General features: G+C 45.9%; 1 protein-coding gene across 4 annotated transcripts in view; it reads left to right on the top strand.

Annotated features, from left to right (window-relative positions):
• Nucleotides 1-27,874, top strand: part of EPB41L4A (erythrocyte membrane protein band 4.1 like 4A) — a 782,364-nt gene that overhangs the window by 125,591 nt on the left and 628,899 nt on the right. The window contains exon 1 of one of the 4 annotated variants that reach the window (XM_078675498.1): nt 13,337-13,465. The exons of the other annotated variants lie outside the window; for them this stretch is intronic. Coding sequence (XP_078531624.1) covers nt 13,412-13,465 — 54 coding nt within the window. The 5' untranslated portion in view covers nt 13,337-13,411. Of the gene's footprint in view, nt 1-13,336; nt 13,466-27,874 lie in introns of those variants that run through there. 4 annotated transcript variants of the gene reach the window in all.

Raw genomic sequence — 27,874 nt, 5'->3', positions numbered from 1 at the left:
GGAATTATCATCCCATATCTCTCCTGCCTGCTTTGGCAAAAATGTGTGAGAAAGTGGCTTTCCATCAATTGGAGAGCTTTGTTGAGTCCTCTAATGCTCTCCATCCAGCTCAATCGGGCTTTCGGGCGGCCTATAGCACGGAGACAGCTCTGGTGGAGATGGCGGAATCGATCCGGAAATGTCTTGACAGAGGCGGTAGAGCGGTCCTGATTTTATTGGACCTCTCTGCCGCATTCGATACCGTTCCCCATAAGCACCTTCTGGCCAGGCTGTCTGCTATAGGCATTGGTGGAGGTGTCCTAGCCTGGTTGTCCTCATTTCTATCTGATAGGTCGCAACAGGTCTGGATGCCGCCCCACGCCTCGGAACCTAAGCCACTTCTCACCGGGGTCCCCCAGGGATCTACCCTTAGTCCCCTACTGTTCAACATTTACATCACCCCCCTGGTGTATCTAGCGGAGCAGTATGGGGCTAAGGTTATAGGGTATGCTGACGATACACAGCTGTTGTTTACCTGGCCAGACGATCATTTAGATACCTCATCTGTTCAGCTGTGTTTGTCCTCAGTTTTTCGCTGGTTAACTTTGGCTCAGTTGAAGTGCAATGAGGACAAATCCGAGGTGCTTTTTTATGGCTCTTTTCCCTCTAATTTTAGAAATTGCTGTGGCCTTCGAACATTCCTAGCCCCAAGGTGATGGGTGGTCCTGCGAAAAATCTGGGCATTTGGTTTGGTGAGGACCTTCGATTTGAGGACCATATAAAGAAGCTTTCCGGAACCTGCTTTGCCGCGCTGAGAATGCTGCGCAGATTCTTTCCATTGCTCCCTAGAGAAGCTAAAGAGACGGTCGCTTGCGCACTCATTCTAGCAAGGCTGGATTACGCGAACGCTTTGTTTAGCGGTATTCCAGCCTACCTGGTGAAACGCTTGCAGGTCATTCAGAATGCCGCGGTCCGTCTCATATTTAATGTCCCGAGATGGAAGAGTGTTTGTTCCCATCTGTGTAATCTCCACTGTCTACCAGTATCTCAACGCATTTTGTTTAAAGCCTTAGTGCTCTCGTTCAGAGCAACCCACGATCAAGGACCTGCATACTTAAAAAAGAGATTCACTTTTTATGTCCCCTCACGAGCTCTCAGATCATCCACCATGTTTAGAATGGCTCTTCCTCGCTTTAAGAGAACCAGGCTTGGGGGCCAGTCTATAGCTATAGTGGCTGCTCGCGCCTGGAATGCACTTCCTCTTTTCTTACGATCCACGCAAGGTGTGGCCCAGTTTAAGAAAAATCTTAAAACCCATCTGTTTAGGAGTGTGACTTAAGTTGATTGTTTTCTGTCTTCCTCTGCCTCTTCCCTATCGCGCCAGGATACTCCCAAGTAACAGAGCGCGTTACAAAATGGTTTATACATATACATACATAGATTTTGCAGTGAGGCGCAAACCGAGCGCATCATTAATATTAGTGGATCAGGAAATGTACGTTATGCCTCATTGCGAACAGTATCAGACGTTGGCATAGAGGCCTGCATGGGACTAGAAACCTTCATTCCAGCATTCAGAATTCGCAAGCACTGCGACCCTTGACCTGTAAAGCGTCAAGAGGTTACAGAAACACACACGCTTGCCCTATATAAATTGGACATAGGGGAGAGCATGCAGTGGTCGGGGGGGAATACTGTCTGCCCCTTGTGTCTGTAGCCTGCACACACAGAGTGCAACCTGTCAAAGAGGGGCTGTTTTTAGTCTGTGAAGATTTAGCACCTCAATAAGCCAAAGCAAGGCATTGCATTCAATAGAGAATTCTGTTGAGAGGGGGCAATGTCCCTTTGATTCCGCCTTTTTCTTGAAGCGGTTCACAGTGTGTACGTTGTGAAAGGCGGTGGCACTTGTGAGACCCAGAGCCCCTCCGTGCATTGTACATTTATGATTTTGCATTTGAAAAGACACCTGTGCTGGCTTTGTAAATGCATAGGCTTCTGTGCTCCAGGCCCCAGTGGCGGCACCTGGGTATTCTTGTGCATCATGTGATCCGAGACTTCCCAAGGGGTGGTGCGGGGAGGAAGGCAGCCAGACTCATAGGGCACGCTGCACCAAAGACAGGCCCAGCAGGCCACAGTGAGAGGGCTTTCCTTCTATGCTTCTGCACAAGTAGTGCTCACAACAATGTTGTCTGGTACAGATAGTGCAGGGAGGTGTGCTAACAAAGGGTGGATTAGTGTTGCCATGGCTGCATATCTTGTTGTGGTGCTTTTGCAATAGATGTTGGCACTTATGCTGAATGGCGACAGAACATTTCTTCCAAGAAGAAACAAAGTTGGTAAAAGGAGCTAGTGAGGCGAACTGCTGCTATGGTCACCAGAAGTTTATGAAACCTGAGAGCAAGTTCTCAGAATGAACAAGATAGCAAGATCCGTAGGCACGTATGGAAAACAGCAGTACGTCATATCCGGGCTGGATAAGGATGATCATAAACATCAGGTCCCCTGTTTTGTTTAAGCATTAATCGCAAATCAGGCACAAGCACGAGTCTGTGGCCAGACCAAGATCAAGCAGTGCAAAATTACCTCAGGGACCCGTGGGGTTTTCCACACTAATTGTAGCAGTCAAAACATTTGCAGTAGTAGAAAATACTCAACGTGTTGCAGCATAAATTGGGAAAACATGGGGTGTTACTACATTATCTCCCCTTTATCGACCCATGTAAACAGGAATGCTATGGTAATACCGTGCCGGGGGGGGGGGGGTGCTGGGGGAGTAGGTGGCACAACGGAGCACTGCACACTGCTTAAATCTACCCATATCCCCAAAACCAAAGCTAGTCATTTTCTTAAAAAGCAAGATTTTTTTTTACCTAAAACACTTTAAACAAATGTAAAACATTTTTTAGTATATATGTGTTTGGTTCCCAACACCCAGCCACCATTTTCATTAAGCACTCACTTGCATCACTTTCACACATATGTAGATATTGCCTTGGATGCCTATGGTTCACCATCTCATGCCAGATATGACCATTATATACCCAAAATTACCACAGCTATGCCGCGGTAAACATTTTATTGCTGTTGGGCACCATTGAGCTAAGGATGCCCACTATATGCTAGGAATTGCCCCCATTATTCCAGCGACGTAATTACGCCAGAGTGGGCACGATCATTCCTTGGATGGATGCAGCATTCCCCGAAATACCACCATTTTACCATGGGCTGGCATTATACCTGAGGAAATCATCATGCCATGGAAGACCAAAATATGCAATGAACAATCACCATTCTGACAGGACCATCATTGTGCAGTGACCTGCATCAATCAAGACCTTTTACTTACTCTGCACTTATAAAATGTTACAAGTCCTACTTGCTTCAAGTTCCCACTACGAATTGTATAGCAGACCCAGAACACATACAAGCAATATGGTTGACAATACAGGGTCTGTGATACAGCCATTATTGCTAAAGCCACATACCATGTATCTGTATGAAATTGTCTGTACAGTCAATCACGCCAAGAGAGATTCAGAGACTGGGTGCTGACATACAGTGCTTGGCTGGTGACATGTCAGTCACCCTTTCAGCCCAAGCCATCTAAGTGTTTGCTGGTACGTCTGTGCTCCAAACTGTGCAAATGTCATGTGTGACTGGCCAATCATTTCCCAATAGCCCATTACAACCGTGCAGTATTTACCATGTACTTCTGAGGCACTCTAACTATGCAGTGAAGCTGCGGAGCACCTCTGAATATTGGAATGACCAGGAGAAATGGACGAGGCACCATTAAACTTTTACATAGGTAAGCCACTCTTACTGAAATCCAGAAACAAAACAGTTTATACCAAGTAGTCCGAAAAAAGTGGGAAGTTGTTGCCGAGCTGGCAGGCAGTGATGCTACTTCCTCCGTGAAGCTCTTGACCTCTGGGATGTCTTCTCACTCTTATGCCATACACATTCTCCAGTTCTTATCCACCCTTGTACCTGAGGCGCATGTTGCTTGCCATTCGTGCCTGCAGCCCTTGGTTTGTGGTGTGTGTGTGTGTGTGTGTGTGTGTATATATATATATTACAAAGTCACACTTCCGGTATTCGGCCAGTACCTGCTCGTGAGTGGGTCGTCGTTGGGGTCCCGGCTGCCCGATTATCTGAAACAGATCTCCCATGCAATGGAAAGCGTGCAACGACACTCAAGGAGTTGCTGTGCTTCAAAAAGTATTTTATTTGGCAGCAAAACAAACAACGTGTTTCACCTAACGGCTTAGTCACGTGTGTTATGGATCCAAAATCGTAGTCCTTTTACATACAAGTAAAGTATTAACATAAACAAAGGATTACCTCAAACTCACCCCCAAGTGTAAATCCGTGGCAGACATTATGGAATGGTAAAGTAATTGGATCTGAACCAACATGATGCAATTATGCTGTTTGGATGCAAGTTGTAACATACAGTGCATATATAGTTTATGATCAAATTAAGCCATTCTTTTGCGATCAAATCAATTGTTGGGCCCAAGTGGGCATAGACTCCTAATGCCAATTGATCGAGCCTCAAAATAGTCAAAATAATCAAACTATTTCAAATATATATATATATATATATACTGAAAAAAACAAAGGTTACAGGGACGTTATAGTTAGGCCCACATTTCACTCATCCAAAACCATAGAAATTCAGCAGTCATAATTATCTGAGCTATTACTTATCCTCCCGCAAAGCACTGCTTATTACCTCACATATTACATCATTCATGACATGGTCAGTGACATAACAGATGACACATAATCCAGTGAGTGTAAGTGTTTTTAAGAGTTTATGGGTATTAAACATGTATACTAACCTACTACAAAAGTTTGATTAGTATACTAATTGTCCTACTAATGGGTGATACCCACTCATATCATGCAAGTTAGAGATAGTATGTGACTGTCTGTATCTATGTGTGAGTGGGTGTGTGAGTGGCTGTATGGGTGTGTTAGTGCATGCATGTGTGACTGTATGGGTGAGTGAGTGGATTTCTGACTAGTTCTGTAGGTGAGTGAGTGGCTGTGTCAGTCGTATGGGTGTGTGAGTTGCTGTATGGGTGTATAAGTAGGTATGTGAGAAGCTGTGTGGGTGAGTGAGTGGGTGTGTGAGTGTCTATGTTGATGAGTGACTGGGTGTGTAAGTGGCTGTATGAGTGAGTGGTTGTTTGAGTGAGTGTTTGGTTTACCTCTTCCATGTTCGTGACGGCTCCCGGCTGTCATGAGTCACGGTGGGCCGGAAGCCGTCATGACCATGCCCGCGATTGGAATGTCCAGCACTGAGGCGGAATTTGCGCCGCAGTGAAGAGGTTAAGTGAGTCAGTGTGTGGAGAGTGACTGTCTGTGTGAATGACTTGGAGAGTGACTGTCTGTGTTAATGACTGTATGGGTGAGTGAGCAAATATGGGAGTGCTTGTATGTCTGTGTGAATGGGTATTTGAGTGAGTGTGTAAGTGCTTATATGGGTGAGTGACTGGCTTAGTTGAGAGGCTGTAAGGGTGTGTGAGTGGGTGTGTGAGTGGCTGTATAGGTGAATAAGTCAGTGTGTGAGTGGCTGTATAGGTGAGATTATAGCTGTGTGAGAGGTTGTATGGGTGAGTGATTGGTTGTATGAGTGGCTGAATGGGTGAGTGACTGGTTGTATGAGTGGCTGTATGGGTGAGTGACTGGTTGTATGAGTGGCTGTATGGGTAAGTAAATGGTTCTGTGAATGGCTCTATTCTATGGAGGAGTGAATGGGTGTATGAGTACTGATAAGGATATGTGAATGGGTATACAAGTGGTTGTGTGGGTGTGTGAGTGGGCATACGATATGTATGGGCATGTGAGTGGGTTTGTGAGTGGTTCTGTGAACAATGTGATCAATGATGTCATTGGAGATGTCATCAGTGATGCCACAATTGTGAGTTCATAAGCCATGCATTGCATTGGCGTAAGTTATAGTTAACTCAGATGACTATAATTGCTTAATTTCTATGGGTTTGTACAAGTAAAATGTGAGCCTAACTATAACGTCCCTTAAATCTTTGTTTGTTTCAGTGAATTTCTATGGTTTTTAGGTGTTGCTTGCGCTGTGCTTGAGAAATCTTTCCTGGCTTCTCATTGGTTCCTGTGCATGCCATTTACCTTTCCTCCATTTGTTTTGGCTGTAGCATATTTTCCTGCATTTACCAATGTTTGTTTCTCGTTTGCTTCTCTTATCAGTTTCCTGCTGCCGAAATACTGTTAACATCCGCTTTGGTGGAATTATATTTTCATTAAGTTTTGCCTTTTACTATTGCAGTATATTTATACAGCTATTAACCGGAAAGAATAAGTGGTTTGCATAGAATCAAAGGATGCTGCGCTGCGCAGCGAGACTTGAACCGGGATTCCCAGCTCTCTAGTCAGCAGCTCTGGCTGCTGTGCCACATCCTCTCCACTCTGTCAGGGAGCTTTTTCCTTCTTCTAGACGATGATTGATGAAAACAACGCTTTATTCATTATGTAGGCGTGAACCACTGCATTACCAATGCTGATTATAAATATATTTGCTAACTATAAGGTCCCTGTAACCTTTGTTTTTTAGTGAATTTTTACAGTATAAAAAAACAAACGATTTCATAATTATAACGTTCCTGTCACCTTTGGTTTTTTACGTGACTTTCTATGTTTGTTAAACTAATAGGCACGTTTGCAGAGAGGTGAAGAAAGGGGATGGGGTCTCCTACCAGCTCTCAGCAATCACACTGTGTGGGACTTACTGCTGGTAAGAGGAGGGCTTCTTGGTCTCCCAGGACCGTCCGCATCCAAAGGGACTTCATCACCCAACAAGTAGTGCGCCAGGAGGTGCATTTGCAGAGTGGTGAATTAAGGAGGCAGGGCCTCCCACAAGTTCATAGCAATCCTGCTGTGTGGGACTTACTGAGGTAACTGGAAGGGTTGTTGGCCCCCAAGGACCTTCAACATCTAAGGGGACTTCATAGCACAACCAGTAGTGCACCAGGAGATGTGTTTGTAGAGTGGTGGAGAAAGGGACGGGCCTCAGATGACCTCTCAGCAGTCCTGTTGTGTGGGACTTACAGGAGGTACCATGAGGGGTTGTTGGTCCCCGAGGACCTGGGGGCTGGCCAAATTCAAATGGCGACGGGGACTGCGCTTCCCCCCCTCCCGGGGCCGATTTTGGCCCCAGAGAGCCCATCATTGCAGAGTGTTTGCTCTAACTTGGCGGGAGCTATCAAAGCTTTCGCCAAGTCGGAGCAAACTGCTATGTCTGGGAGTTGGCACCCCAGGAAATAGCAGGAGCAGACCAGAGGTTTGATGGTACCCAGGGCCATTATTGGCTCCAGGAGAGGGGCCTGCATAGGCCCCTCCTTTCTTCTATTTGTCATGGGAGGTGGTGGTCCCCGGGGCTCAGTGGGGGTCCCGCATGGGCCTGCAACATCATTTAAAAAAAGTCCTGGGTAGGTGGTGGTCCCTGGGGCTCGAGGGGAGGGTGTGGGGTCCACGCAGTCACCCACATCATAATTTTAAGAAGCCCTGGGGGAATGATGGTTACAGAGGCTCCGGGGGGTCCACGCAGCCCTCCACCTCGAAATTAAAAAAGGCCCTGGGGAGGTGGTGGTCTCCGGGGCTGCGGGGGGCTGCAAGGGCCACCCACATTAATTTGCTGTTTCGCCCTGGGGAGGTGGCAGTACAAGGGCTGCGGGGGAAGCCGTACTGGCTCCCCTGCATTATTACTTTGTTTTGCCTTGGGTAGGTGGCTGTCCCTAGGGTACAGGCGGGCCAATTTTTGTTCAAAAGTACATAAACATTGAATAATTTAAAGTCCCCCGGGTAGGTCGTGGTCCCTGGGGCTGCAGGAGGGCCATACACCCCCCTCCCATTTATTTAAAAACATTTGCCCCGGGAAGGTGGCAGGCCTCTGGGCTTTTATGAAGCATTCCTTTATGTTTATAATGCCCTCATGACCCTGGGATTTGGCCCTCTCGGTGGCTTCCTTACAAAGATGGGCAGGAGCCTGTAGTATTTTTTTTTATTTTTTATATTTGCTGCGAATCCGCAGAACCACTAGCGATTTCTCTGTAAAATTGATTTTAAAAAACGATTTAACCCTTGGCGGAGTCCCTGTGGGACCCCACCACTGGTTCCATGGGGTCAGGGTAGTCCTATACTGCCCTTCTTTCGTTATTTTGTACATTTCTTTGTGGGACTCAGCCCCAGCTGAGTCCCAAGATGGCTGCCAACATTTCCTGTTGCAAGTGTTGGCAGCCAATCAGATTTCAACGCGGGGACTGCCGGATCGGTGGAAGATCCGCCTCTCTACATATACACTTTGGATTTCCCTTAATATTGACATCAAATCATGAAAAGCACGATCTACAAACCAAAAGTTAGCTCTCTGCCAAATTTGGTGTAATTTCGTCCAGCAGTTTGAGCTGTAGTTGTGTCTAAAGGTCCTATGGGAATTAACATGGGGAAAACGCATTTTGGGACCCCACCCCTTTTTATTGGCTCCTGCTACACGAAATACCCCTAAACTTTCCAAACAGCGCCTGAAGTAATGGGCAAATGTTTTTGAGAAATTTCATGAAGATTCATCAACTGGCGCCAAAGATATAGGCAACTAAAAATCACCTTTTGATAGAAACTAGGTCCTAACTGTAACTACCTACTGGCGACCGGAGGGATTAAGTAAATACAAAGTTCAAAGGGGCATAGTGCGCAAAATAGAAAGGACCTGCATATTGAAGAGAGGAGATTGGGTTTAACCTCCTATGTGGTAAAAAGAAAAACATTTTGAATGTTCAGCTCATTCGTGTAATTGGTTAGGGGCAAAGAACACAGCAATGTTCCTTTTTTGTAAAGTTCTCTTGGCATCTCTCATCACTTCCAATTAGATGCCAGGTCAGGATCTCAGACCCTTATTGTAAACTTATGTAAGGGAAATCTTATTTTGGGCCTGATTCTAGTGATTTTTGTATGTAACTTCTAATTCTTTATTTAGAGAATAAGGGTAATTGGAATTTTAGAACTGTGAAGGGCATTATCACAGCAAAAAAAGAAAACAAAGTTTAGGTTTGAGCTCGAAGTGGGGAGCTTCAGGGGACAGGTATGGAAGATGTATGGAATACCAATAAACCTGCACGTTTGTGTGTATTTCCCAGAAATGTGTCATGGTTAATTTGAACGTGGAACATAGTGAAAAATGCACATAACAAAATGTTGGTCAGTAGATGAACAACTGTAAATCTACAATCCTTGTAGATTTTCAGCAGTACTCTTGGGCATATTCATAGATCACTCCTTAAATCCCAAATCTTCTCTAAATGTAGTACGAAATCGACTTCAGAAGATATAGCCTATCCCATGGTTTGGAATTGTGCCTGAATGCACCAATTTCTTATCAGTGGTGTCATAAATATCTGGAATTCTAACTCCGGTGGACAATCCAGCTGTAGGATTAACTCCACCATTGAACCGTATGGTGAAGTAATTTCCACTAGCAAATCCTCTTCTGGTTTCAGCACTTCATCCGCAAATTAAAGGATTTCCTTTAACATCCAACTCCAAATGAGACAGTACATGTTTATCCGGTGTACCCAGCAGTTGCGTCCTATCAATAGCGAGCCATGCTGGATTGCAACTTCTTTAAATACTCTCTACCGTGGATATTTTCAGATATTTTTGTGTTAATCACTAGCCACTGATCAACTATATTTATTTATTTTCAAAGTGGAAACGTGGTTTCGACCGAAATTAATATAAACATAAACATGGCTAGCAAAAACCTGTCAATCTGGTTTATAATCCATGTTAACAATAAAAATACGCTTGAATTATTAAAAGTGGGGGACATTCTTTTGAAACTTGCTCCGCTAAGGTTTTCCTCCAAGACTGTTAGCCTGCAGCGAATCTGATCTAAATACAAAGTAGTGTCTGTCATTACAAGAATGTATAGCTAGTGCTTTGACATTTACAGTTTGAAAACCAGTTTATAGTTGCATAATTTACATCTATAAATTTGTGGGCAATGTCACTTCCTACAAAAGTCAGCGTGGAAATGATGGCTATGCTTATTTATGATTCACAGCCAAAGTAATCTTGAATTTCAATTAGTTTGGTCACAGGACGAGGAGACTTGAGTGAGATAAACAACCCACCTGCTTAGCATCTCATTTAATTAATAAAACGCGTTGCACACTGCTATTTCTTTTAAGAGGAGTTTATATTTTGTTAAGTGTTTCTGTTTAACGTTATTTATTAAAAATGCAACATTTGTAGCTTTGTAACTGTTTTTTCTGAAATTATAGTATTGGAGATTTACAAAGCTTACCCTTCAGGCTGAACACTCTTTGTGCTCAATACAGTGTTATTGTTAAGTGCTCCATGGATGTCATGTCATGACTACAATGGGACCCTACAGGAGGGAGGGCACCACCCAGGGGACACTGGACACCCCTTCCTGCCCATGGACTGAACAGGAAGTGTAGGAAGAAGCAGGGTATTCTAATTTAGAGGAGAACAGACCCAGCACGAGTGGAAACAAGCTCCCCCACAAGTAGAGAAACAATAACAGAGATATTTTAATTAGCAAAGAATAGATTAGTAAGACATGGGTGTAGAATAGGTTAGTAAGACAATGGTGTCTGTGTGTTCATTTACCTGCGGATCCTTACACCAGGATATGACAATAGTGATACTCATTTTATCAGCCTTAAAAGTACTGAAAGGATCTGTTCTCAATTTTGTGAATCTTTGAGCTTATAGTAAAAAACAAAAAGCGTCTGAGACTAGTGCTTTTGCAGGTTAAACTCACACTTTGCGGGAGAATCCTTAACCACTCCAAACAATGTTTGCCAATTTTACTTAACTTTTGGAATGTGTTTGGAAAAGGTTTCATATTGCCATCATTAAAAATAATCTTGTACAGTTCTGACTTTGCAGACGCACAGGGCAATTCCTTCATTTGGCATTAATTTGCCAGTTACACATGCTAAGCTTCCTTCGACTACCAACTCAAGGTCAGCACAAAAGAAGGGCAAGCCTTAATGAGCAGAATTCAAGTCTTATACTATGACAAGGAAACATTATAAATAACCCTCGATGGATTTTAACCATACAATATTTCTCTATCCTTCCATCCATTTATGGTGTTTTCCACAGTCTTCATTACATTTTTCAAAAGCCAGATTTATTTTCTTTCAGCCGCACACTACCTTTATTAACAGATTGTGGTTCATGACCCAATTCATAAAGTTTCTTCTGTAAGTAGTCGTGTCGTATTTATGTTGTAGGTATGAATTTCTTCTGATTTCCCAAGCTGGAGTCATAAGGTTTTTTGTGAGTAGTTATGTTGTATGAACTGCTCACGAATTTCAAGGATTGAAACATGCATATTTAACACACCTGCTTCACAAAGAATGGGTGTAACTGGGTCTTGCTCAAGACTTAGATGTGGGTTACTCATGGACCTTATTTGCAAAGCTTTTGTCCCTAGGAGTAAGTCTTGAGCTTCCCATGATTTACTTTAATGGAAAGATTTGTAGGCTGTGTAGCAAATGGGTTTCAACCATTTAACCCCCTTGCTTTTTTTGCTTTTGTACTACCCTGTTCTGGAATTTGCAAATGGACTGAGTGCCAGCTACCAGTGTTTGTTTTTTAAGATAAGGTCTGTTGCTGTGCAGGTAGGGTAGGAGGATCTGGGCTGGTAGCACAAAGATTACGGTCTCTTTCAGCCCGGTATCTGCACACGGGCACTGTGTTGCATTAGGGAGCTTTGGCGGATTGATGCTGACCTGATGTATCATAAAGTGAGTGGGTTGTTCATAGTGTACATCTGTAATAATTACTAAATGTTTGTACGCTACATTAGATTATACATTAGGGACAAAATGTGCACGAAACTACAATTTCATCGTACTTAGGCCTACAGATACAGGTGAGATACCAATCCAAGGGTAAAAATATACTCTGACTACAGATCAACAGACACTTTTGTGATAACTGTGTTCCTTATGGCACTTGCATATTTGTCATATTTCTCTGACTTTGCTTCTAATTAGATGTCTCTCATGTCTTGCTTTTGTTCCCCTACTGGACCAAGGTAATGACTGTGTTGGCCAGAAGGAGGATTGAAGGCCTTCCCACACAACAGGGTCATTTTCCAGAGCGTGGACCTGTTTCTGGGAAAGAAAGTGTCCGGAAGAAATCTACATGTGAAAATTATGTTTGACACGGCACATGGCCTGGGGAGGCCTAAACTCACAGAAACAAAGGAGAAAGACCAGCCCTCTGGAACCAAACACAGAATAGGCTCCCCTTTGACGTCTTGGAATGAAGAGATGCAGCAGTTAGGAGAGGGCTTAGGCCTTCAGAGAAGACCACTTTAACAGACAACTTCAAGTAGCCATGTTGGAATGTTCAAGAATGATGTTCAGGAGGTTTGGGTCAAGGGTAGAGTGATTATATGCCACTCTAAGATGGACAGAGGTGTCTTCCTTCTGCAACTTTTCATCGCCACTTCAAAACCCTTGCGCAAGGGAGAGACTTTTGAAAATTGTCAGGACCTTGGAGCAGAGCCGCCGGAGGTATGCTCAACTGGAAGGAGGAGACCCCTGACTCCACTGCAAGGATGGGCTTAAGAACTTTTGGACTCTTGCTAGTACAGAGGGACTATGAGTGTTTTCCCACGGCCAGGTGTGCTGGCCCCCCTCAGGGCCAGACTGGTAACAGCAACCAACCCTACTAGCGAAAAGTACCACTCCTGCTTTTGTTACAGGGAGCTGATATTGCGGCACTGCAGCAAAACCGGCCCCCAGTAACAAAACCAGCCCCCATGGGCACAAAATCGCCCCCCACCCCTCGGGCCCATTAGGGAAATGCCTGGTGCCCTTTACGACCTGGCCCCCTTAACCTTCTAAGGGACAGAAGGGGGTGGAACTCCCGGGGGGATCTGCAGGAGCCCTCTGGATTTTCTGTGTACTGGCCTTGAAGACTGATGACCTCCATCAAGTGGGGGCTACTGACTCTGCTGCTCCCACACGTACTCTGCAAGACAGGCAAAGCCCACATGCTTGAGGAGTGCTGCTTGCAGGTTTCTCTACTGGCAGACTGTTGAGAAGCTGCTGAAGGAGGCAGGCTCCAGGAGCAGAGGATAGGTTCAGCATCCAGAACTAAGGGGCAGGAGGGCAGGCCGGGGGCTCTTCCTCATTGGAAGAAGAGCAGTGATACCAAGCTCCATGCAGAAAAATAAAAGGTAGAGGCCAGAAGGTCTAAAGAAAATACTCTTGGTGCTGTGGCAGCTGGTAACTTTTGAAAGTGGTGAGGCATGAAAGTCACCTTTGACTGTCATCGTGACACAAAAGGACCCAAGGGGATTTCAGGCTAAAGGGCACTGTCTCCACATTCACTATGCAGGAGAATGTATGCAGCTGGGCTTTACAATAACCTAATCCCAAAACATGATTCTGAAGGGGTAAGAAGGCAAATTATAATCGCTATATTAAACAACTTAAGTAAATGATGGACAGCATTTAGTATTTTGTCATAATTTACCCAGTTACTACATGCATAGAATAGTGTGTTTGCACTTGCACGTTCATTGCATACCAGTTTATCTATTGAAAGTATGCCATACACTGGTAGAGTACAAGGCTGTTTCAGGTGTGGTTAGAGACGTCTGTGATCGAGTAACTGGCCACTGTGGCAAAAGGCAATTTCCAATCAACACAAAACTAGCTAGTTCATGGCTTTTAGTCATCAGTGCTTCAGAAGATCTAAAAAAAAAAACCATGATCTTGACATTAATAAGGCAGGCAAATGTATGCAGAGGCACTTTACACACAAATAAGACAGTAATATTGTAATGCGTCTTTGAATTTAACAGTTCTGCTTCGGCACTACCAATATTATTTCAAATTAGCTCCTTTTGTTATAATGACTTTTTATGGGCGATGGTGAAGTGAATTGTAGTTTTGAGTCCCGGTGCAAAGTGACTGGTGTCTGGGACTGTCAAATGAGATGATTGTGTGTACACTATCATGACACAATAGTGTTACAAGCCTTGTGGGAGTAGTGTTCCCGTACTACAATACACCAAAAGATTGTATACTTATTAAAAAGCAGTACATTTCAAATGTTAACCACATAGATTAATTCCAGCTGGAACCAGACAAAAATGCACGCAACCCAGATTGACATACAGAAAGACTCTCTTTGTCTCTGAATTGAAATAAGCACTTTATCTCATCTCGTTTCCTTCAGTACTGCACATTTAAAAAAAATCTTTCTCTTGGCACTAAATGTCTCGGGTAAAGAAAGTAAGCCTGAAACGAGGCCAGCTGTAAACATTTTGTTATTGGTGTTGCACATTCTTTTTGCTTCTTTTATGCCCAATTCTAAATCAGATTGCCGTATGATAGATTAATTTTCCATATAACAATTAGTGAAAAAAATGCGAACATGTTGAGAAGGCATTTCTCACGGTGCCGGTTTCACACCCTGTTTGTTTCTATAAGGGCCGTCCAACTCAGCTCCTGTTTAATTACTTGCAGCGCACACATTCATCTCACCTCTCAATCTGACCAAATAAAACCACTGTGCACTTGTCTGTTTCGGTTACCGCAGGCGCCTTACTTGTCTGCAGTGTGTGTCACCTTGTAGAAGCATTAGAAGTAAGGCAAGCAAAGCCTGCACACGTTCACGCGACAGCAGGCACTTGCACTGCTCTGCTGTCAGCATGGACTACTGTAGCCCGCTTCATGCATACTGCCTGAAGGAAGCCTAGAAGAGCATAATAAAAAATAATAAAAATCATTGCGCACTTAAAAATAAAGTGGCACCATAAGTGGCCCTGTTGTGTGTTTTTCCTGCTCCTCCGCCGTCTGGCTCTTCTGTACCCGAGCTTGAGGGTCCTGGGTGCCAAGGGCCAATGCCAATGTAGCTTTTATGATATTCATTATATAAATAGCATGAGAGCAGCGCCGGGATTGGGTGTACAAGATAACGCAGCGCTCCACTGAAGAAGCAGAGGGCTGCGTTAGCTGGCCCACCCCTCCCTTCTAGGCAAAGTGGATTTATAACTGAGAAGTCTGGAACACGCATGTCAGGCTGGCCGAGTACAGAGGCCAGTCAGTCTGTCACATGCACTTTCAGTACAGAGCGCTGCAGCTCTCCGTGGCAACAGTCACTCCGGCTCCCTTCGTGATGGGATTTCCAAAACAGTTAATTGCAGCCCAACCTTGCCTTAGTGGGGAGAGGTGTGGAGCCGCGGCCAGGGCGACTGACGCTGGAATCTGGGGATCAGGGTTCGATCCCCGGCTCCGGCGGTAGGTCAGCCCAGCACCATGTGACTCTGGGCTCGCTTAATCTTCTCGACGGCCCCCAGCGCCTAGAGACCTTGTGCGCTTTACAAATGTGGACTTTACTTTACTTTAGTAGGAAGCCCCACCCAACGCAAATTTTTAAATGCACCAAAAATTAGAACTCACATTTAAGACTATTATATTTTGATTTCCAAGTGGGTTGTGGATCAAAGCAATGGATTAATGCACTTCTGCCCCTTAAGAGAAACGGCCACTGTCTTGGTGGCTAGAGCTGACCACCTGGAGTAAAACAACAGAAAGATCATCGAAATCTGCCCTATAAGGCCAGAGAAAACAAAAGAACAAGTTTGGTACCCTGGGGGACCGAGCCCAGCAGTATAGTCCCCTGGGTGTCAGCACAGATACTTAAAAGAATGGAAGGGTACAAGTGTGCCCACCCCACCCACAAATTGCTCTTGTCTCCAGGCGGCCTCCAGTGCCCAGGAGAGCGACACAGAAAGGAATGGGTTCTGTGGCTCTCCATTTAGTTTGGTGTCTCCAGATCCCTCAGTTCCCGAGGACCGTAGCACAAGTGAGTGCCACCTTACTTCAAAAATGTCTACTTCCGAGAATACCAAAGCCCCTGGAGAATTTAGCTGCACCACCTCCAGCTACCTATGCCGTGCCTTGGGGAGCCGGGAGCCGAGGCACAGTCCTGCAGAAACCCACCAGTAGTCAGCACAGGCGAAACAGAGAATACCAGCTCATGTGCCGGCACAGGGCGGCGACATCCGCTGGGAAGCCAACTTAGGTCATTTAGGTTTGGGCTCCCGAATGACCGCCAGAAGATGCCATCTTGTGTGCCTCTTCTTAAGGGCAGGGGCACTCTCACCCTTTAAAAAAAAGAAAGAACAAGCCAGGTGGGATTTGTCTGAATGTAGTAGTGTTTGAGAGGTGCTAGAAAGGCATTGGGTGATAAACCCTGTTCAGAAGTGGGCACTCTTGAGAGGTCCACATACACATGTGATGGCCATCAGAATCAGTGCTGCATCGTTGGCTTGGTTGCATTACAGTGTTGTTCTTGTGCAGTGCCTGTGGAGTGACCTGCACAAATCTTTAGATTGTGTCAGAGAGGTATCAGTCAGCAAAACATGAAGTAGCAATTCACACGCATTCATGGAAGCCACTCCTCCTTAACATTCCTGAATGCAGAGCTGGAAGCCTGCAAGAGACTGTAAGGTACTTCAGGCTTCCTCTTGCTATATTCACATTCGCAGAGAGTGCCAGTATCGCCACTCCTGCACTACTGGGGTTACAATGCCAAAACAAAGCGAACACTGTGAAAGGAACATCTGGGGGCATGCAGCGATTCGTGGAATGCCTCTCGACTCCTCCTAATGCCCTTACCTACCACTTAGACAGTGGGACGTCTTTTATGGACAGCTTCCACTTTGCAAATGTTGTACAAAATGTGTAGACTTTCAGTGTTCTGGATCACCTTAGCAGTTGCAAACAAATGACAGATTTATTTGTGAATCGAATGAAAAGGGAGATGTCACATTGCATCCAGTTTTTTCTTGCGATAAACAAGACATTTGAAACTCACAGTGACACTTTAATACATTACATGTTTCTTTCTCACCCTTGCAAAACCATCCACTGTGCACATCACATGATTTAAAAGCGGAAAAATAATTTGATACAGCGGACCCAACATTGCACATAAAGCTAAAAAAACTGCAAATGTTTGGACTGTCAAGGTAAAACCAAAAACGATAGTCTCTAGATGACCCAACAGGTGGTTAAAAAAACAGGGCAAATGGGTCTGTGTGAGAAAATGGGTTGTTGACTGACTGGGGTGGGAGCCCTGGTCAAGCAGCAACTACAATCCTTGTCAAGGTGAGGCACACGCCAACTCTAAATTTACCTGTGCTCAACCCTCTGGCAGCTTGGCACAGAGCAGTCAGGCGTAAGTTGGAGGCAATTTGTAAAGTATTTGTACAACATTTCAAACAGTAATAACGTGAACAACAACGCACAAAAAGGATCCCACACCAAGTTAGAAAAATAGAGTTATTATTTAATAAATAGAACAAGGCCAAAACTAAAATCCAATCAGCAGAACCAGAGATATGCGAGTTTAAAGATTTCAAAGAAAATCGCGCCAAAAAGCAGAAAGTGCCACTTGTTGATATTTAGTCGTGCCAAACTGGATAAAACTTGCACGTTTAGGCCAACAGCGATTGAGGGTGGTCCAGATTCAGGGACCCAGATAGGCCAGCTGAGCGGAGTACCTTAAATCCTTGTATGCAAAGCATTGCGAGGGTCCGTGTCGAAGATGCGGCGCGCCGCTAAAGTGATGTTTAGGTTCCGCCATGCGACAAGGCTGCTATATGAGGTCCTTGAGGATCCTGTCAACGAGGGCTTGTGATGTGGAGTCTAGCGTTTAGGATGCTTTGTGAAGCTGGGCGATGCGTCCAATCCGAGGAGCTGCTAGGCTGCAATGTGGAGTCTGGCACTGTCATCAAGGCTGCCATCTACGAGGTATGCTAGGGCCTGCGCTGAGAATGCGTTGCACAACGGCTCTTCTAGTGAGGTGTCTGGCTGCTAAACGAGGCTGGTCTTTGCAACGGTGGAGATGCATGCAGCAGCGCCGATGCATCGGTTCTACGTGGGGTTGTGCCGCACATCAGAGAAGACGCGATGGTTCATCTGGATGCACAGAGACTGGCAGAACATCTTAGGCCCACTTCCAAGTGCTGGGGTGGCACCACTTGGCAGGGTAGACTCACAGATGGAAGAGTCCAGATACTGGGGTTGAAGTTGTTGGAGCCTTCTGTCTCTGAGGCTTAAGTTAGGAGGGGGTCCTAGGTTTAACAAATGCAGGTCCAGTCTTTCTCATCCAGGCAAGAGGGAAGCAGGCAGCTGGTCAGCGCAGCTGGGCAGCAGTTCCTTCAGAGCAGCAGTCCAGCAGAGTGGTAGTCCTTTCAGCAGCCCAGCAGTCCTCCTTCCTGGCAGAGTATCCACAGGTCTGTATTGGCATTGAAAGGTTGTTGTCTAAGGTCCAGTATTTATACCCAGTTGTGCCTTTGCAGTGGGGAGAAGCTTCTAGAGGTTTCCCTTTGAAGTCCTCAGGCCTCTTGCCTTCCCTGTCGTGGCTCCAGACTAACTACAAGGGGTATGCATCCCTTTGTGTGGAGGCAGGACACAGCCTATTCAATTGTAAGTAGTGCTGTGAGCACCTCCGACCTTCCACTCTGCCAGTGATGGCCCATCCACGCACACCTAAGCTCTCTATTGTGTCTGCCTGTCTACGAGGAATACAGAAACCCCAACTATCAACTACAACCAAATTCAGTCGACCAGTTGAAGCACCTCTCAAAGGGTCCACTCGACTTCCTGAGCTGCCTCTCCAGTGTGCTGTGTGTAAACTGAGATTACTGTGTATTGTGGAGAAGTAATAAGGGCTTTTTACATTCATTACCCTTGCACAGAGGCAGTAGATGGGCAGGGAGAGTGTGAGGGCTTGCCCGTGTAGGGCAACACATGGTTGACACATCCTACATCTACTTAAAACAGGAAACCTAAGACCCAAAGACATTGGGATGTGTTTTGATGATACAGTAGATGCATTACCAAGAAGGATGGTACACTCACTACCATTTCCAGCTGTACCTTGTTTCATATAGTTTTACAGTATCCTGCTTGGCTTGCCGACTTTGTGTAAGCTTAGTTGATAAAATGAAGCTGTAGTGCTCTAAGTAGAATACATTCACATCATTTTTGGTAGAATGTTACATTTTGAAAAAAAGGGACGGTTGGCTGTGGATAGGTACCGATGCAGGGACACTCCTTGGCAGCTCCTCCGGGTGTAGTTGCAAAAAAATTAATATTCTTGTTACAAAATCGTGTGTTCAATGCATGAGTTAGTACATCATTTTTTGACGGAGATTGTGGAGCTGCCAGCTTTCAGACTATCCACACAGGCTGATTCAGGTTGGCAAGACTACGGGCCAGATGTATCAAAAGGTTTTACCCATTCTGTGTCTATGGGAAAATGTGTTCATACATATGGCCCTACATTTCTTAAGAGAAACCATACTTAAGCCTATGAAAGTCCGCTTAAATGTACTATGCTGTGGATACGTTTGGTCCCGAATATTTGGGAAGTGCTGCTAGCTGCTTGGCCCTGCATTTTGTTAAATGCGTGAGACGCGGCGCTGGCACGAGCTGAATTGGAGCATGCGCATCTGATCTCAGGTTGCTTTCGTCAGTTTAAGGAGTATAAACATGCACCCGTCGTCGTGGATTCTAAGCTCGCTTGGTTTATACACTATAGACCTGTCAAACTGTGGTTATTGTTTTGGAAAAGTTTTTCATGGCAAACTTTCCCCTCTTCTTCTTCAGTGATGTGCACACTTTTGAGTTGTACTCGCATTTGATGGGTTAGGTGCATAATAATATCTGCGTCTTCAGTGATGTGCATACTTGGTGTCTGTGGGGCATTCATTTCAGTAGGTTATCTTGTGATATATCATTATTTTCAATAGAGATTCCACACTATTTCTAGAGAAATTTCGCAACAAAGTTAATCATACGTTTTTGCTTATCTACCTGTGAAACAAGAGTTACGCAGTTTATTCAGCAGTAATATGCACATTATATGGTTATATTGTATTGGGTCGACATCGTCTAGTGTTTATTGAAATAAAAAGTTTTAAAAAAGGTTGCACTGCAAACTGTAATTCATCCACTGTAATTTTTGGAAACACCAGGTGATCTGCCAATATCTTGGATGAATTGGCTTGATGCGTCCCATATGTATAGGTGTTTCGAGATATAGACCTGATTGAAAAAAAAGTATTCTGCCTCACTCGTTAGATTTCAAGGCCAGATCTGTGTTTGAACACTTTCATGAGATTGTTCGGGTGAAGGAGAGGATTTGGATGAGCAGAGGGAAGTTTTTGTAAAACTTAAACTCTGATTTGCTGTGCAGCGATTCTGATTGTTTTGCATCACAAATTCTTTAAAAGGAAACAACTTAAAGGAGAACATGTAGACTTATGCCTCTGCATTTAGGCATCTCATTGTTGATTGACAATCTGAACATTTTATGCACCAATTGGTGCGTGATCAGTTTTTGTTTTCAATGTGTGAAGAAACAAATCCAACAAAACTGTTGTCTATGAGAAATCCCTCATTGGAAGAAACAATTAGAACCGCTAAAAGTATTGAGTCTGCTCAAATATCTGTAAAGGAATTGAACGACATATGTAATGATGCTGAAAAGGTTATACATTCTAAAGAAAACAAAAGTGTTATGGAGGTCAAAGTTTCCAAAGAAAGTAATAAAGCTGGCAGATCGATTTTCAATTTACCCAATATGTGTTTCAGGTGTGGTAATCTTGTTCATGTTAAAGGATGGAAGGGATGTCCAGCCAAATACACAACATTTAGGAGTTGTGATAAAGTTGGTCATTTTGTTATGTTATGTTACCTAGATTTATAACGTGCACAGATAATCTTAGTGTCCCGGCATGATGCCTGAGGGGGGAAGAGGGAAGCTAACAGGTAAAGAGGTTAGTCTTTAATTTACTTTTAAAAGCCAATGGGTCCTGAATGGATCGCAGGACAAGAGGAAGTGCATTCCAGGCCACTGCAGCCTTCACAGCGAAGGAGCTGCCCCCAAGCCTCTGATACTTAAAACGGGGGACCAGGGCAAGGTGTAGGGTCATTGATCAGAGAGCTCGCGAAGGAACATAAAAAGAGAACCTACTCTGCAGATAGCGAGGACCGAGTCCGTGTAGAGCACAATGCGGCAGGACCAAAGATTTGTATTTAACTCTATCCACCACGGGGGAGCCAATGGACAGAACGCAGCTGATAGTGAACGCTGCTCCTAGCTGAAAAGCCCAGTAGCAATCTAGCTGCCGCATTCAGAACCATCTGAAGTCTTTTCAGCAGGTAGCCTGGAACTCCAGCAAAACTGGCATTGGCATAATCCAGCCGTGACAGAATTAGAGTACATGTAACCGTTGCTGTGGCAAAAGAGGAAAGAATTTTCTAAAAGTTTTAAGAAGGCCGAAACAACATCCTGCCAACTTCTTAATGTGCGTCTTGAAGGAAAGGCTCACATCGAACCAGACCCCCAGATTTTTAACTGGCTTCCCGGAGGAGGGAGGCAGTAAAAGATTTGGCAGTCAAAGCCGCTCTCGAAAATTGGGGGGAAATTTACCAAATAGCAAGATCTCAGACTTCTGATCGTTACACTTAAGTTGTGCATCCGCCAGCCATTTAAAGACAGAGGCTAAGCAGTGTTGGACCAATGAAACAGAGTCTGCATCTTTGTCCCAAGTGAAGAGCAGCTGGGTATCCTCCTCATAAGCCATAATTTTAGCCCCAAGTTCCTCTGCCAGGTAAAGCAGTGGAGAGACATAGATATTGAAAAGAAGAGGGCTAAGGGAAGATTCCTGAGGGACACCAGTTGTCACAGGCTGAGGGGAGGAGGAAGATGGAGGGAGCCAAATCTGCTCAGCACGCCCTTCCAAAAAAGAGCTAAGCCAGCCCCAGACGGTCCCTGACACTCCAAGACTGGCCAGTCGGCTAAAAGAAGAGCCTGCGGGACCGTGTCAAACGCCGCTGAGAGGTCCAGCAAAATCAGTGCGGCTCTCCCACCGGCGTCAAGACACTCCCGGATGGCCTCAGACACCTCCACAAGAACTGACTTAGTACTGTGCGATGCCCCGAACCCTGATTGAGAAGGATGCAAAAGTGTCTCTCTTTCCACAAATTCTGTAAGCTGTTTATTAACCACCTTCTCACACACCTTGGGAAGAGCCGAAAGGAGGGAGATAGGCCGATAATTCCCTTTGCTAAGAGGGACCAAAGATGTTTCTTTTAAAAGAGGCTGTATCATAGCCTGCTTCCAGACCTGAGGTACCAGGGCTTTCTGGAGTGACATATTAATAATGGAATTAACTGCCATAGTCATGCTGTCAGCCATTGCAGCCAGAAGCCTGGCAGAACATGGGTCTGAGGGTGAACCAGACATGAGACACCTAAGAATTTTGAGAGATTCGGAAAGATCAACCGGAGTAAAGTCCGACAATGAGTGAGTCGAGACAACAGGCATAATCTCCGGAAATACCCCACTACTGCTGTCGTAGGCTATATATGTCGCCTGAATACTCAGAATCTTGTCCCTAAAAAAACAGGAGAGGGTATTACACCAGGCAGGAGAGGATGAAGTAACACTCGCTTCGGCCAGAGGGGATATGAAGCTCTTCACGATGGCAAAGAATTCTCGAGAGTTATTAATGGCAGATTCAATGCGGGCAGCGTAGAATTGCCCTTTAGCCAATGAGATAGCTTCATAGTATATTTTTTGCTTATCTCTGAGCTTCCGCTTGACTGCCGGGCAGTATCCATTCCGACGGCAAGCCCGCTTGAGAATCTTGCATTCATGATTTGCAGACTTAAGGGCCAAATTAAACGAGGGTTTTGAAGGAGATTCCCTGGCCAGCCTGGTGGGCCAATGAGGGGCCACAGTGTTCACTGCCCGAGACACCCACCCGGTAAACCCTGCTAAGCACTCCTCTAGCTCCCCTGTCAAAGTAGGCCTAGTGGCATCCAATGCCAACTTAAAATCGAGTGGGTACATTTTTCTAAAAGCTGGGTTACGGCGAGAACGCGCCAATGTCTCCACATTAGACACTCCCCATGAAAAGTAGGATACAAAGTGATCCAACCATGAAACCCGGGCAAGGCTCCCTTAAAGCAATAGGGAAGTTTGTACAGATGGGATCAAGTATGTGGCCGGCCTAGTGAGTGGGAAGGTTGACATGCTGATCGAGTTGCGCCAGATGTAATATTTCCAGTAGGTCAAGCGCCTCCTTGTTATCTGGTCGATCTAAGTGAATATTAAGATCACCCAGAATCATATAGTGGGAACATCTTACCTCCCTGGGAATAATAGTGTCCCCACCGGACCAGGGGGCCTATAAATTAGGGAGTCACCAAGGGTGAAATATGCTGAGAACCGGATACTGAAATCCAGCATCTCACAACCTACCCAGGCAGTAGTATCCCCCAAGCAAAGGTCCAGCTTATTCTTATAGATAATAGCCACACCGCCTCCTCTCCCATCCGAGCGAATTGCTCTAGAAATTTTAAAGCCCACTGGCATGGCGAAAGAGACAATCGGATCAGAAGTAGAATCAAGACAGGTCTCCGTCAGGAATAGCAAATCAAGTGAGTTGTCCTCCAAGAGGTCAAACACATCAACATGATGGTTGCTCAGCGAGCAAGCATTAATCATGGCTGCCAGAACGGGAGGGTCTTTGGACGAATGACCAGGAGGGATACCAAAAGAAGCCAAAGGGGCAAGCCCCCGACCCAGTTTAAAACCACACACCGAACAAGCATCTATCAAACCCTCAGCCACACCCCAGCCGCAAACATAACGGCACGTCAGAAGTCCCAAGGCCCGTAAATCGGCTCCGGAATAGCTCCTTCATAGCTCAGCCCCTGGGGACTTACGGGCAGCATGGCTGCCGCTGGCCGCCTCCAGGACGCTGACAGGCGCAGACGGGCTTGCCTTAGGAGCACCCGCTGCGCGTCCGTGCAGCACGCAAATAGGCCTGTGTGCCAAAGAACTAGAGCAGCAACTACCAAAATGGCGTCTCTCAGCGGCACCAGGGGAATCCCCGAAGTGGTCTGCCCCAACTACCCCCAGCAAGCACCAGCCAAAGAAGCGGTAAGAAACAGATTTAAAATGTGTAAAAGCATCCAATTCAATTTTCTTTAAATGCGGGTATGAGGAAATGAAGATTAAAACTGTTTGCAAATAAACAAAAGCAGCAAATGAGCGAACAAGCGTAGCAGCAAATAAGGAACCCCTAAGGCACTGCACGTCCGTACGGCGCAAGTTTAAATAAGCCTGTATGCTAAAGAACTAGAGCGCCAACTACCAAAATGGTGTCTCTCAGCGGCACCGGGGGAATCCCGGAAGTGATCTGCCCCAACTATCTCCCACAAGCACCATACAAAGAAGCGGTAAGAAACCGATTTAAAATATGTAAAAGCATCCAATTCAATTTTTTAAAATGCAGATATGACGAAATGAAGAATAAAACTGTGTGCAAATAAGCAAAAGCAGCGAATGTGTGAACAAACGTAGCAGCAAATAAGGAACCCCTAAGGCATCATTTTGTGAACGTCTTGCCACAGGCAAAAGAAACAAGGCGAAAAGTTGATCAATGCTGGATTCATCTGAAGAGGGTGATGCTGATTCCTTAAGATGTAAGAAGAACTTCAGGACATGGTGCTTGTCGTCAAGTATGGCGATGTTGTATTCGGTGATCCTAGTGAGTGTGCTGATCCTTACATTGAGGTACAAGTTAGAGGCACCATCTTGAAGTTGTTGGTTGATTCATGAGCCAAAATTACTATTACGCAGGAGATGTTTGAGGAGAGTTGGCCAGGTATTGAGTTAGAATCTCCTGATCGTGCCCGTTTCATATGAGGAAAGGAGAATAGTGTTGTCAGTTTCTTAAAGATATTTTGGTTTTCAGAGGAAGAAATATCTTTGGAAAGGTTTATGGGACAATTAAAAGAGTTTGTATTTTAGGTGGGTTCCACCAGGGTGTGTTCCACATGGTGATGAGTCCTAGTACCAAGGACCAAGATTTTTCGGCCATGAACAATGTAGGTGAGGAGGCGATTATGAATTATTATTTAGTTTTTTTTCTAACACTGTCTGAACTATTAAAGGTTTTCAGCACAAGATTAAGGTAAAAGAGGGAGTAGTTCCATTAAACATAAGTTATGTAATGTGCCTTTTTTGTTAAAGAGGATTTAGATAAAGAACTAGATGTATAGTGTAACAAGGGGATTTTTGAGCCTATTGAGTCATTGCTGTGGTTGTCTCCATTGGTAGTAGCACGTAGACGCAATCAATCAATCAATCAATCACAGCATTTATAAAGCGCACTACTCACCCGGTGGGTCTCAAGGCGCTGGGGGAGGGGAGGTCCGCTACTGTTCGAACAGCCAGGTCTTGAGCTGTTTCCTGAAGGCGAGGTGGTCCTGGGTCAGTCGGAGGTGGTTCGGGAGGGAGTTCCAGGTCTTGGCGGCCAGGTAGGAGAAGGACCTTCCTCCTGTGGTGGCTCTTCGGATGCGGGGGACGGCGGTGAGTGCGTGGCCGGTCGAGCAAAGTTGGCGTGTGGGAGCGTAGAAGTTGAGGCGGCTGTTGAGGTATCCTGGGCCTTGGTTGTGTAGGGCCTTGTGTGCGTGGGTGAGGAGACGGAAGGTGATTCTCTTGTTGATCGGTAGCCAGTGCAGATCTTTCAGGTGTCCGGAGATGTGACTGAGACGGGGGATGTCCAGGATGAGTCGTGCTGAGGCGTTCTGGATCCGCTGGAGTCTCTTCTGGAGTTTGGCGGTGGTTCCGGCGTAGAGGGAGTTGCCGTAGTCCAGGCGGCTGGTGACGAGGGCCTGGGTGACCGTCTTCCTGGTCTCGGTGGGCATCCATCGGAAGATCTTACGTAGCATGCGCAGGATGTTGAAGCATGACGAGGAGACGGCGTTGACTTGTCTGGTCATGGAGAGGGAGGAGTCCAGGATGAAGCCCAGGTTGCGTGCGTGGTCTGTTGGTTTGGGTGCGCTGCCTAGGGCGGGGGGCCACCAGGAGTCGTCCCAGGCGGAGGGTGAGGATCCCAGGATGAGAACTTCCGTTTTGTCTGAGTTCAGTTTCAGGCGCTGGTCATCATCCACTCGGCTACGTCTTTCATCCCTTCGTGTAGGTTGGCTCTGGCGGTGGCGGGGTCGTTGGTGAGGGAGAGGATCAGCTGGGTGTCGTCGGCGTAGGAGATGATGTTGAGGTTGTGTTGGCGTGCGATGGCTGCGAGGGGGCTCATGTAGACGTTGAAGAGGGTTGGGCTGAGCGAGGAGCCTTGAGGAACGCCGCAGATGACTTCGGTGGCTTCTGATGTGAACGGGGGGAGGCGGACTCTCTGTGTCCTTCCGGAGAGGAACGAAATGATCCATTCCAGTGCCTTCTCCTGGATTCCGACGTTGCTGAGGCGCTGCGCTAGGGTACGGTGGCAGACAGTGTCGAAGGCCGTGGAGAGGTCTAGGAGGATGAGGGCCGCTGTTTCTCCATTGTCGAGCAGGGCTCGGATGTCATCGGTAGCTGCGATCAGGGCGGTCTCGGTGCTATGGTTGGCCCGGAAGCCAGACTGCGAGATGTCGAGGGATCCGTTCGTCTCGAGGAAGGCGGCCAGCTGCTTGTTGACGGTCTTCTCGATGACTTTTGTAGGAAACGGGAGCAGCGAAATGGGGCGGTAGTTCTTGAGGTCGGAGGGGTCGGCTGATGGCTTCTTGAGTAGAGCGCTGAGTTCGGCGTGCTTCCAGCTCTCCGGGAAGGTAGCGGTGTCGAAGGAGGTGTTGATGATGTCCCGCAGGTGGGGTGCGATGACGGCGTCGGCCTTGTTGAAGATGTGTTGAGGGCTGGGGTCGGTCGGAGATCCGGAGTGGATGGAGTTCATCGTGCGGATGGTGTCTTCAGTGCTGATCGGGGTCCAGGCGCGGAGGGTGGTGGTGGGGGGCGGTGGTTCGGTCGTGGCGTGCGTCGGTTGGGAGCTGAAGCTGTTGTGTATGTCCGTGATCTTGTTGTGGAAGTAGGAGGCGGGGGAGTTGCAGAGGTCTTGCGAAGGGGTGATGTCGTTGTTTCCGGCGTTGGGGTTGGAGAGCTCTTTGACGATGTTGAAGAGTTCCTTGCTGTTGTGGGCATTGTTGTCCAGTCGTTCCTTGAATGCAGTTTTCTTGGTGGCGTGGATCAGTTGGTGGTGTTTTCGGGTGGCGAGCTTGAGGGCAGTCATGTTGTCCGGCGTTGGGTCTCTGCGCCAGGCTTTCTCGAGGGCTCGGCAGTTCTTCTTGGAGCTCTTGAGTTCGTCGGTGAACCATGGGGCTTTCTTGCTACCGGGTCTGCTAGGCGGGGTCTTCAGAGGGGCAATGGGGAGCTTAGGGGTGTATGTTGATCTTAGAAGCCTAGGTAAGGCAATTTGAGTTGAATCACATTCCCTACCTAAAATTTCTGAGTTGTTGGCTTTAATTGGAGACTCCAAATGATTTTATAATTTTGATTAAGCTTCGGCTCATCATAAAGTTGTTTTAGAGCCATAGCCAAAACATTTCACTGAATTGGTTTCACCACTTTTTACCTTTCCTGCTGCCTCTACTAAAGAAGAACACGATAAGATTTTGGATTAAATGCTGTCCATCGAGCGGGAGAAGGGAGTTGCTTTTAAAAGAAAAATTTAAATTTTGTAGAACAAAGATGGATTATTTGGGACATGTTGTGCTGGGAGATAGAATTGAACAAAGGCCAGGTTTGGTCAAGGCCATCATTAATGCTCCGGCACCAACTGATAAAAGTGGTCTTAAGTCCTTTTTGGGTTCATACGAATATTATGCTTGATTTCTTTATGATTATGCTACTCATGCTAAATCGTTGTCGGTTTTACTTAAGAAAAATATCACTTTTTAATTGAGTGACACGTGTGAGAAGACTTTTGAGTGTA

Source organism: Lissotriton helveticus, chromosome 2_1 (assembly GCF_964261635.1).
Source record: "Lissotriton helveticus chromosome 2_1, aLisHel1.1, whole genome shotgun sequence".
In the NCBI taxonomy this organism is placed as follows: domain Eukaryota; kingdom Metazoa; phylum Chordata; class Amphibia; order Caudata; family Salamandridae; genus Lissotriton; species Lissotriton helveticus.
This window is presented reverse-complemented; position numbering and strand designations above follow the sequence as displayed.